This window comes from Convolutriloba macropyga, chromosome 3 (genome assembly GCF_964194025.1).
Source record: "Convolutriloba macropyga chromosome 3, txConMacr16.3, whole genome shotgun sequence".
NCBI classification, from domain to species: Eukaryota; Metazoa; Xenacoelomorpha; order Acoela; family Convolutidae; genus Convolutriloba; species Convolutriloba macropyga.
Genome location: NC_134470.1, coordinates 5,258,592 through 5,271,059, shown reverse-complemented (window position 1 = coordinate 5,271,059; position 12,468 = coordinate 5,258,592). Strand labels below are relative to the sequence as shown.

The following is a 12,468-nucleotide window of genomic DNA, read 5'->3' as shown; positions in this document are numbered from 1 at the left end:
TCACGGTTAAAACTCAATATCTAATTTTAAAAGCATCTAGTAACAACGTCAAACGCAGTCAGATGAAAATTTAACTACTAAAATTTTTTTTCTCCTAACCATACAACAGATGGAAAGTTTTCTTAATGAGACTAGGCAACAAGTCGACAAAGAGAACGAACACTGAGGAGAAATTCAAAAATTAATCAGCATTTTTTCAACCAAGAAATTTAAGACGCCTTAAAATTCATTAGATTTAACTAAATAATCCCTGATAAATTACTAAAAAATACTTACAAAACCAAAAGGACCTGTCTTTGATTAGACTAAGTCAAAGCAACGAACACAAGAAAAACTCAAAAAAAACTATTAGCGAAAACACAAACTGTTGCTGCCATTAAAATCATTTGCTATTATCAGATTAATACGTAATTTTAATTCAGTTGTTATTTCTACTAACTCAGTTGAAGAATTTATACTGAGAGATTAAATAAGTTTACTTGGGCCACATATTACGCGATGGCTCTGAAAGAAGAGAAAAATAAACACAAATTGAGCACTCAAAGAACGTTTAGAAAACGCAAATTGTCCTTTAAACAAAACATCAGTGACATCTAAAAATAGTAGATATGTTATTTTATGAAATACAAGAAACTGGATGGCACCTCTCATTGATGAAAATAAGTTACAATTTGGCGGAAAGAACAACAAAAACTGAAAAGTTTGAAAAATATTTGGAAATATATATCATAAGCTTTAAGTTTTTTCGCTATAGGGGTAGTGCTTCGAGTAACATCATTCATTCAATCTTCAATTAGAAACCTATGAGACCTGTCAGTAATTTACCGCTACCTAAAAACAAAAACAGGCAAAAACGACGAATTCAAGAAAAAAATTCAGCGAGAAAAGTGTCGAAGGCATTAAAAATATGAACTTTTCACTAAAAAATTTTCTATTTTCACTTAGTTTTTTTACAGCAATGGGATTTTTCTTTTTTATCGTTATAATTTCAAAAAGTCAACAATTATGAAAGAAAATACATTAGAAGCACGAATTTCTGTCGATGAGTCAACAAGTTTGTTTGCCTTTCATATTTCATTAATAAGATCATACAACAAGTTATTGACTATGAAAACAACAAAAATACCAGCAAAAACCAAAAGTTCAATAGAAAAGTGCCAGAAGAAAGAAAGTGTCGAAGCAATTTATATCATAAGCTCTTCTCTGAAAACTTTATATAAGATCCATTGGACGGTTTTCTAAAGCAATGGGAAATATCAGTACTCTGATAGTGTGAAATGATTTCAAAACGATCCAAAAATAAGAAAAAGAGCCCGGAAATTAAAAAAAAGTTATGAAAGCTCGTGGCATTGAAGTTTTAAAACTAATTGGTAGATAAAACGGCTAACCAGAGTAATTTTGGCTGTATTAGAAAGGAAAAGGATCTTTTCAGTACTGAGACGGACTAAAAGTTCACGAGAAAAAGATTAGGATTGGTCAATGCTCAAAAAAAAATTTCGAAAAATTATCTTTAAAGTTTTAAAAGCCATTAAACTCAAAAGCTTTCAACGGAGGTCAACAACTACGCTCAGATATAACCCGATGCGAGAAAAAAGATGTTTTTCATGCATAGATAATCAATATGACATCAGAAAAGGTCTTATGACTATGAAAACAACAACAAAAACAGGCAAAAACCAAAACTCAGTAAAGTGCGAGAAGAAAGTGTCGAAGCCCATTAAACCATTAGTTTTTCTCTAAAAATTTTCTCTGTGATCCCCTGAACGTCTTCTCTAAATCATTGGGATTCGAATATTTTTTAGATAGTGTGTATAATATTTGCATAATGTGATGAGAGTCCAGAAGTAACCAATAATACGAAAATATCCAAAATTTTTTTTAAAAAAAATTTGAAATCATTTGTCATTGAAGTTAAATAAACAATAGTTACAAGATAAAACTGCTAACTAGATTAATGACAGTAAAAAGCCTGTGCGTCCTGTTAATACGGAGACTGACTAAAATTTCACGAACAAAGTTTAACATTGTTTAATGTTCAAAAAATTATGTTTAAACTTTTAACAGCCATTATATTCAATAGCTTTCAACGGAATTCATTAAATACGCTCATATATGCCCCCGATGGGAGTACAGGGATGTTTGTCATGCATAGGCAATCAATAAGACATCACAATAAGTCTTATAACTATGAAAACAACAACAAAACAGGCAAAAACCAAAAATTCAGAAGAAAAATGCGAGAAAATGTCGAAGCCATTTGAACCATAAGCTTTTCTTTGAAACTTTTATCTGTGATCCACTGAACGTTTTCCTTAAGCCAATGGGAGCTATCAGTAGTTGGATAATGTGATAATATTTCAAAGGTAACGAATAAAAGTAAAATCTCCAAAATTTCTTTTAAAATTTTTGAAATCTTGTATCATTGAAGTCATATAAGCAAAAGTTAGAAGATAAAACCACCAGCCCGACTAAATTGTTTTGCAGTAGGAAGGAAGGGGGTGCTGTCATTACTGAGACTGACTTACAGTTCACGATAATAAGTTTATGATTGGTTAATGTTCAAAAAAAATTTTTTGTGGAATTATTTTTAATGTCTTAACAGCCATTAGCTATCCACTCAAAGCACTATATATCTTCACTTAGAGCCCATTAAGGAACATTTTGCACTGTTAGGCAAGGAATCCATACCATAGGACTCCAAAAAATTAGTAAAACCTCAAAAAGAATTTCAAAATTTCATTTAAAATTTAGAAAACTCATAGTCGAAGCCAAAAAGAAACATAAGCAACTCCTTGAAAACGATTTTTTTGTTCATTGGGCCTCATTTGACTGTAGAGGAGGTTTGACAATTACGGAACCTCGACAGGAAAAGGGACTTGTCTTTAGCTGACTTAAACATAAAGAAAAAAGTTAAAAAATTTATAAGAAAAGATATCAAATAGAAATCAATAGTGACCTTCCCTATGGGACCAAAACTTGTCTTTTTATCGCCTTTAGTCTATAAGAACATAAAATTGGTTCATTTTTTGGCGCAAAATTTAATTTTGAAATACTAGTTTTATATAAAATTTTTTAATTTGAAGAAAAGTTACACTAAAATTGAACAAATATCCAGTGTTCACACAAAATTTCAATCCTCGATAATTCCTCGAAAAAAAAAACGAAAATCAAAAAAATCTTTATAATTTTGAATAATGATAACACTCACTTTTCTCTGCAAGGAATATATCGATCGGCCAAAATTGATTGAACAAAAAAAACCATTTGAGTATATAGTTCCTCCCCCCCCCCCCCCCACAAGTAGGGTAGGAACAAAAAAGATACAACTCAGGGTAAAATTTGATTGAGATCATTTGTTTTCAGTCTTCTGAATATAGAAGAGGTAGCGATGAAATACCTAATTTATATAATTTCCATAATTTCTATAAGTTTCTATTCTATCACTTAGATGATTCCACCAGAAAAATCGTAGTCAATATCAGTAAGAACTCTTTTAAAAAGCAAACGGAAGAAAGAATTCAAACTCATCACACTGTATTATTTTCAACAAGACGAATTTGTTTCAGCACCTCCGCAAAAATAGAGAGTTTCAAATAACACAAAAGAGAGAGAGAGAGAGAGAGAGAGAGAGAGAGAGAGAGAGAGAGAGAGAGAGAGAGAGAGAGAACGTCAGCAATAACAATAATTCAACATACATGGAGGAAAACAAATAAAAAACTTAGCAAAAACAAAAGAAAAACTAAAAATAAGCGAGGAAAGATTTGATCAGAATAAATTTAAGCTCTCTCTTTAATTGTAGCCATCCAAGAAAACTTAAACCAAAAAAAATAAGATTGGAACACAGAATTTATGTTGAGCCACAAAGACGTCATTAGTTTATCAAACAGATAGGTTGAAACTAAAATCACACACTGCATATCAATCGCAATACTTAAAATCAATAAAGAAAAACCAAACTTCAATTAAGAAATTTACAAAATAACACTCACAACCAATTGAATATGATCGTGGTATTGGTTTATAAAAAAAATTACAATTAGGGATGTGATTTATTAAGCACTTATTAAGTTCCATATCTAGTTTAATGCGCAATTCATTGTTACTAGGACAAAACTAATGTGAATGCGGTAAATCATCTTAGTTTCGTCAGCAATTGATTTTTTGAGAATGCATTTGCAACATTCTGCTTGAGGAACAGGGCAAAACGCAAGTATACTAGAATGATACCATCGCGAATACAATCGTTATAGCTAGTTTTTTTGCTAATTACAATTCAATATTAGTCTAAAATAATTATGAAATTGTTCGATTTGTGGAACTAACAGACATAGTTAGAGAAATTTGTTCCCAAAAAATTTCAATAAAAGTTTTGAAATTTTTATTATGTACAAAAAGATTTCCAAAAATTTATAGAAAATTTCCAAATATGTAAAAAATGCGCTGAAACGTGCTCAATTTTCAAAAAGTTTAGCGCGAAAACCTTACATAATAATGCGCTGATATGCGCTGAAAAGTGCTGAAAATTTGTAAGAAATGCACTTAAATCCGCTGAAATTTCAAAAAGTTCAGCTCTTTTCTTTCGCTCCGAGGCTCGAACCCCGAACATTGTGTCTCGTCAATCAATTAAACCACTGCGCTATTGAGAACTGAAATGCTTCCCATTTGATTTGAATTTATAATAATAAAGTGTTTGATGCAAAAAGCGCTCAAATTATGTAAAAAATGCGCTGAAAAATGTGCTGAAACCTGTGTAAGAAATGTGCTGAAAACGCGCTGAAATTATGCCAGAAATGCGCTGAAGATGCGCTGAAACTTTGTAAGAAATGCGCTGAAAAGGTGCTGGAAGTTATGTAAGAAATGAGATAAAAATGCACTGAAATTATGTAAGAAATGCGCCAAAGGTGCGCTGAAGGTGCGCTGAAATTTTAAATCTCAGCGCATTCAGCGCATTTCTTTCAAAAAGATGCGCTGAAACGGCGCTGACATCTCGACCCGGGTATCATCTCTCATTTTATGGTTATTTTCACGGTTGTCTCCATACCCCCTGGACAAATTTAATGGAATTTCTTCAGCTGGTTTTAATTATTTTATTGGATTTTAGAGATATGAGGGAATTCAATTTCCCAAAATAATCACAACTCCAATGCCAACTACTGAGGACCTGGGCCTATTATATGTTCTAGACGATATGGAACTGGAAGAACAACAAGTGAGTTTTTTCAAGTTTTAACTGTTTATCAATTTCCATTGTTCAATGCTAATTGAAATTATGGCTGGAAATTTATTTTTTTTCAAATCGATACGCGCGAGCTATTTCTTGCCCGAATATTGATATATAGTAACTAGTTTATCAGGATGTTTTTATGAGATTTGGTCCGGTATAATGTTTCTCGCATTCTCTCAACAGCTTTTTTTGCCTATCCAAGAAAATATTTAGATTTTGCTGATCTGTTGAAAACTCTTTCACTAAAATTTTTAATTTTTGTAACTTTTGCAAATAAAAATTGCTTATTAGAACGGAATCAATATTACGCTTTTAAATATATTCGGTCAGGTGGCACGTCACTAAGCTAACGTTCTTCCACTAAAAACCCAGAAATTATATTAAAAAAAGCGTCAACTTTTGTTATCACCAATTGTTCACGCCCACTTTGAAAAATGTGATGATATTTGAAGAATCTCGTTCTAATTTCCTTGAGACAGGTAAGAGAAATTGCATTTTTATGTCATTATAAACGCAAATCTTTTTAATTTACATTTTCTAACTGTTTATCTTTCAAGTATTGAAATTGTAAACACAGAATGAGTAACAATCTTGACGGCAAGTATAAAAATATGCAAACTTTAGCTCATCCCTACTAATAGCGCCTACTTTTCAATAACCAAATCCGGCTAATTTTTACAAAACCAGATTAATTCAGCCACCGCAAAATTAAGTTTCATTTGTTGGTGAGAAAAAAAGTTCGCCAAATTACTGCAATTTTGGGATCTATTCTGTTTCGACCCCCCCCCCCCTCCCCAGCTTAGTTAGCATAAATTTTTTATGACCCCCAGGCGCATGTGCTATTTCCTTACATAGTTACGTGCTACGTAACAACATATAATATATAATTTGTAACGGGGGGTCATAAAAAACACTGGGGTGGGGGGGGGACAGAATAGATCCCAATTTTGTTTTGTTTAGGACTCAGACAGTAATTCAGGACTTTTTCTTGAAAGTCCTCAACCAAGCTACAGTGGCCATCACAGTACATCGTCAGACTTCCAAAGCGCGAGTGATCACAATACACAGGTTGGAAAGTAGGATCCTGATTTACAAAACTTGCCAATTTACAAATCTTGCCAATTTACAAATCTTGCGATTTACAAATCTTGCGAATTTGCGAGCGCCATAGAAACAAATAAAAGTTTTTACCTTTTCCTTGTTTGAAAACTTTCTAAAATCAAGTAACCCGGAATTACCTCGCATGGTGTTTCAGAACTGCTAAAATTTAGTATTAATTTGAACAACTCTGAATCATTGACTTCAAGGTTTTTTTCCAAGTTATTATGGAGCTGACCTGTCATTGCCAGACATCAGAAAAAAAGCGGAGAAATTGAAAAAAACGGGGGAGGGGTGTTTAATAATTAAGAAATAGCAGGGGCGGTATTATGAGAGAGCCGTTGGGGGCGGCTGATATTCAAGAAAAAGCTAGGGAGGGGGGGGGGGGTTATTAATCATGAAAAAGTGGGCGGCAGGGGCCTTGTATTCCAGAATAAACGAGCAAATGGGGGGAGTGCTGGTATTCAAGAAAAAGCGCGGGGGGGGGGATGGGTTCTGCTATTCAAAAAAGCGGGCGGGGGCGGTATTCAAGAGAAAGCGGACGATGGGGGGAGGGGGTTGGTGGTGTGAGGGCTGGTATTCAAGTAAAAGCGGAGGGGGCTGATTATCAAGAGGAAGCTACCCTGTTTAATGTTTTCAGTTGAATTATTTCATGTTTGCATGAATAATTCGTCTTTGTTTATGTATAAAAAGTGTTTTTAATTTAATACTCTCATTTTGTGATTCGTGTTTTGCTCCTCGGTCAGCGCCAAAGGGTGTGGGGTTAGTGGGTCGTTATTTTAGATCGAATTCCCGAATGCTTGGCTTCAAGTTGGTCGAAAGTCAGCTCCATGTGTCGCCGAGAGTTAACTAGAAGCGGTATTTGAAGTGGTTCAGTTAAATTGTTCAGCGAGCAAATGCTTGGTGAAGTGACAAATAATTAGCATTGAAGACTGCAAGTGAGCATAGATAGACATGAGCAGAAATGGTGGTAAACTTCTCATGTCTATCCAAGCTCACTTGCAGTCTTCAATGCCAATTAACAGTCATTTCACCCAGCATTTGCTCGCTGATCAATTTTAACTTTATCCACTTTAAATACCACTCCTAGTTATTATAACTCTCGGCGAAGCTTGGAGCTGACTTTCGATCAACTTGAAGCCGAGCATTCAAGAATTCGATCTAAAATAATGACCCACTAACCCAACACCTTTGGCGCTGACCGAGGAGCAAAACACGAATCACAAAATGAGAGTATTAAATTGAAAATACGTTTTATACATGAACAAAGAAGAATTACTCATGCAAACATGAAATAATTCAACTGAAAACCATAAACAGGGTAGCTTTCTCTTGAATACCAGCCCTCCCCCTGCTTTTTCTTGAATACCAGCCCCCTCCCTGCACCTTCCGCGCTTTTTCTTGAATACCACCCACCTTTTTCTTTTGTACCAGTCCCCTTCGCTTTCCCTTGAACACCGCCCCCGCCCGCTTTTTTGAATAGCAGAACCCATCCGCCCGCTTTTTTTTTGAATAGCAGCCCTCCCTGTCACTGACAACTCTGAATTAAAGGCCTTTTATTTTTTTGTTATCGGCATTTGAAAAGTGCCATATTTTTGGCTCTCGACAAACCATGTTCATAATTTTGCACGCTTGTCCACTGTTTTTATTTGATTTCGTTTGCCTGTATTGCATTGAACTTTTTGTCTCATTTTCATGTTTTTTTCTCTTTGAATCTATCAAAGGCGAAATGGCGTGAAATCAAAAAAGACGATGGCTCGGAAAAATGATGGAAATGTTTAAATATAATGCATTCGCTTTAGATGCTTTGTCATTTTTTACAATTTTTTAAGGCTTTCTGGCGACTTACTTGAGCTGCCCCGAGTTCTGGAGCAGAATATCTTGTAATCTAGAAATATACTCGTTTAGCAATACCTGGAATTAAGTTGGCTCTGCTTTAACAATCTGTTTGATGCTGTTTGTCTTGAAGAAATCGTCCCGAATTTCCTTCAAGAAGAGGCATTGTCTTTTATGTGTCTGATTTGCAGATTCCGCCATGTTTTTACCCGAACCCAATTCTAGAGTTACTGAAAAAAAAACGAGTTAGCCTCGATAATTTAATTGCTCAATACGACGTATTGTTGTTCAAGGCTAATTTTAACAACAAAAGAAAATCAACGCGAGGAACGCTGATATTTTACTAGTTGTTCTACCCGGGTTGAGATGTCAGCGTCGTTTCAGTTTTTGTACAAAATGGGCTCAGTGCGCTGAAATTATGTAAGAAATTCCACGGAAATTTTGAGAAGGCGCCGAAAATTTAATTTTTCGCCGCATCGTCAGCGCAACTCTTACATAATTTCAGCACATTCTGAGCACTGTTCGTGCGTAAGTTTAAGCACTTTTTTCAGTGCATTTTTTCAACAAATTTCAGCACAATTTCAGCGTATCCGTCTGAAAATTTCCACGCTTTTCAGAATACGTTGGAACTCTAAAACTTCAGCGTATTTCTTACAAAGTTTCAGCGCATACTAATGCAAGGTTTTTGCACTTAATTTTAAAAAATTCAGCCGCATTCAGTGCATTTCTTACATATTTTTTTTTGCAAAATACCTCTACCCAGGCAGCATTCAGTATAGCTATTCAGTAATTAAGGTGATGCGAAATGAATAAATTTTAGTATTTTAACCATTGTTTTGTAAACAGACAGCTTCTCTTAACAGGGCTCTCAGTATCCAGCATCTGTGCCGGCGACGCCTATTGCGAGCCGAAAACGACCTATTGAGGGATCTCCGCAAGCGGTATGAAAACACCTAACTCATCGGGTACAAATTGGTAATGCATATTCTCTCATGTAATTATTTGTCATAAACTCTTTAAAGAAAGATTTTGTGTCCAAACTTTTAAAGCAATGAACACTCCCAGATCATAGTAGTATTGTAGATCAACGATGAATCATAGTATTTCTTAGACTTTCTTTTTGCTATGAACATATTATGATTTTGTCACTTTTTACTATGAAAAGTGTAAATTCAGACAAAAAACAAAGTCTGTTCGAAATAAAAACAGCAAGATTTTAAACTTAGCTTAAACTGTTCAGAGTTGTTTTTCAGCCTTTTTTTCTCTGATCAAAGCTCATAACATAGTAATAAAAATCGTTACAGAAAAAAACACCTCCATTAAACTCTACTTAGAGAAAGAAACCAACTGAATAATAGTTAATTTTTGATTGATTATTGAAATTATTATGCATAAAAATTATTTATAAAAACCTGAAGTACGGACTGATGCCAACGGACTGATGCCAACAAATGGCCGCTTAAGTAGCATCGTCTGAATCTGATAGTAGCATCGTCTGAATCTGAATGACTGCATTATTTGTAACTGGATGTTTTCAGAGCTGGAAGTTAATAACCAGCTCCTTATTAAACTGTTCACAGTTCACTCTGACTCCACCGCTGTGGATCATAGATATGGTCAAACTTGGGTCGGTGTTGTAGACGAGGCACTGCCCCAGACAATCCTTACATAATCCAGAACACCATGAGATCTTCCAAGGATATATAAAACAGAAAAAAAGTAGCAGCAAGACATTATAGGAGTTTTGAGTTTTCAAGAAGGATTAAAAAAAGCTTTTTTATTATTCAAAAATTTAATAGTACCAAGTTCAGCCCCCACCACCCCTACTAGTACTAACTGCAGCCCTCCACCGCCCCAAGTAGTACCAACTGCAGCCCACCACCACCCCTACTAGCACCAACTGCAGCCCCCACCACCCCTGTTAGTACCAACTTCAGCCCACCACCACCACTCCCACCACTACCAGTAGCGAACGGCCCTACTAGTACCAGCAGCAGCCAACCTTCGGAGAAGACTTGACCCGATAAATTCTAGTAAATAGACGTAGTAGTAGTAGTAGTAGTAGTAGTAGTAGTAGTAGTAGTAGTAGTAGTAGTAGTAGTAGTAGTAGTAGTAGTAGTAGTAGTAGTAGTAGTAGTAGTAGTAGTAGTAGTAGTAGTAGTAGTAGTAGTAGTAGTAGTAGTAGTAGTAGTAGTAGTAGTAGTAGTAGCACCTGGGTGGGGTGGGTGCCGATTGATCTACGGGGGGATAGAAGCCATCGAAACTGATAATCGATTTAGTCCAGATCGATTGATTGGAGTAATTAAAGATTTCCAATTGATCTTCGGGGGAAGGGCATGGTCAATCTATTTAATCTACTAGTATTCTTTATTAGTCTATTGGATCTACATTTAGCATGGATTAGAAAGTAACTTCACACGGCACCCCCCCCCCCCCGGTGGATGCAATTTAATGGGTTGAGGGGGCATTGTCAATCTATTTAAACTGCCTTGTGGAAAGGGTACGACTTTTGAACTGACCCCCGGTAGATCACTCGACACCCCCCTTTCCATCCAATCAATCGATCTGGACTAAAGCGACTATCACTTTCGACGGCTCCCCCCCCCCCCCACCGTAGATCAGTCGGCACCCAACCCCTTTTTTCGTAAACTTCCATCTATCTCCACCACAGTGATTCTGGGTTTTTTGTCTTGTACCGATAAGATGTTGATCAAAAATTTTTACCATGTAAGGTCTTAATTGGTCTTTCTCGATAAAAATTTTGCCCCACTTGAACTTTTATTGCGTAAGATCTGATAAAATATTTATCAGAATTTTTAAGATAATAATTCAATTTTCCTGAATTGTTATCTTATAAGATCTGACAGGTATCTTATCAGATCTTACACGATAAAAGTTCACGTAGGGCAGAATTTTTATATTGTAGGATCTGATAAGACATGTTTTAACGATTTTACTATTGACGTATAACGTAGTCAAGTTCCTGTGAAAGTAAAAAGGTTCATATGGAACTTAATCGGTCAACTAACCAATTATGATATCAAAAATATGTTTGTTTGGTCTATTTTGGCAGCAGTTTTATTCTGGGTCGCAACTAGGTACTATGGCAGAACTCAGCAGTCCATAATAGTTTTGGTCTTTGAAAATTGGGTTAACCTTGATTGATAATCACCTTTTTCACAATATCTTATAAGTCTCAAAAGACAATATTAGATGATTTTTCCTTTGTTGCTCTGACACTTAAGTGTTGCCTGCTGTAGCTTTTTGGATACAGCTTGAAGGCATCTCTGAATTGTATTCAATTTGAAGAACATGCCATACTTTTTATCGTATAAGATCTGATAGATAAGTCATCGGTTTCCGAATGTTTATCTTATAAGATCTTGATAATTACTTTTTTTTAGGCAGAATTTTTGTGTAAGATCCTGATAAAAAATTTTATGGTGGAGTCTTAGTCAAGCGAAGCATTTTCTTATAAATTTTTTAAGACACTTTTGTAAGAAATTTATAAGAACTTACATGATAAAAGTTCTCAAATGTCCGGGGCAGTCCAGAGGAACTCTTTGTTATGCCAGATCTTATGGCAACAAAATTTTGTCTTTTATTATTTTTATAGCGAGACTAAGTTGTTAAGACGATATAACTGTAGTTCATATATTTGGTTTAAGGACTCAAACACAACAAGCATTGAGACGTTGAAAAATCAGTTTTTTGTTACTGGGAGGGCAAGCCCACCTGACATTTGTATTGAGTTCTAACAGAAAAAGTCGTAATTGAACAGTTATACGAAAAATTGGTGCAAAAAACCCCAGAACGCCTCAATTTAAATCAGATCTTTCCTAGTGCGTGCTCGTTCTGCATAAGAACGCGTTTTTTAAAACCTTGTTCAGCTCTAACTAAACACGTCTTCAAAAATGTTAACAATTTGCTCAACCGCCGACATGATTTAAAAAATTTCTCAAAATATGAATTTCTATTTAGTTTGAATCAAATCAGCCAAGTCAACTACAAGGATTTGGAAGCCCTTCGTCCAGCCGGAGACTGCCTATTGGAGCTGAAACGCAAGAAGGACAACACTCGGGTAGAAATATTGGGGTAAGTCATAAGTGACCCATGATCACACTCAATTTGGCGCATTGATCTTCTAGAAAAGAGTTATAAGTCGGATAAGATATTGAAGAGTTATAGCAGTAACCTAATAAACTTAAAAACACTTTACAAAAGAACTTTAAAAGTTACGGTTCATTTCTTTCAAGCTCGGGAAAACGTGTAGACTTGAAAACGTTTTCACATGAAAGCTTTATGAAAAC

The 12,468-nt window shown here is 35.2% G+C and overlaps 1 protein-coding gene across 2 annotated transcripts in view; it reads left to right on the top strand.

Moving 5' to 3' along the window:
• The window catches only part of LOC142336798 (uncharacterized), a 78,467-nt gene that overhangs the window by 4,105 nt on the left and 61,894 nt on the right, over window positions 1-12,468 (top strand). For both annotated transcript variants that reach the window (XM_075385724.1, XM_075385722.1), the window contains exons 4-7: window positions 5,102-5,209; window positions 6,185-6,292; window positions 9,022-9,099; window positions 12,140-12,253. In XM_075385724.1, the coding sequence (XP_075241839.1) occupies window positions 5,102-5,209; window positions 6,185-6,292; window positions 9,022-9,099; window positions 12,140-12,253 (408 nt within the window). The remainder of the gene's footprint in view (window positions 1-5,101; window positions 5,210-6,184; window positions 6,293-9,021; window positions 9,100-12,139; window positions 12,254-12,468) is intronic.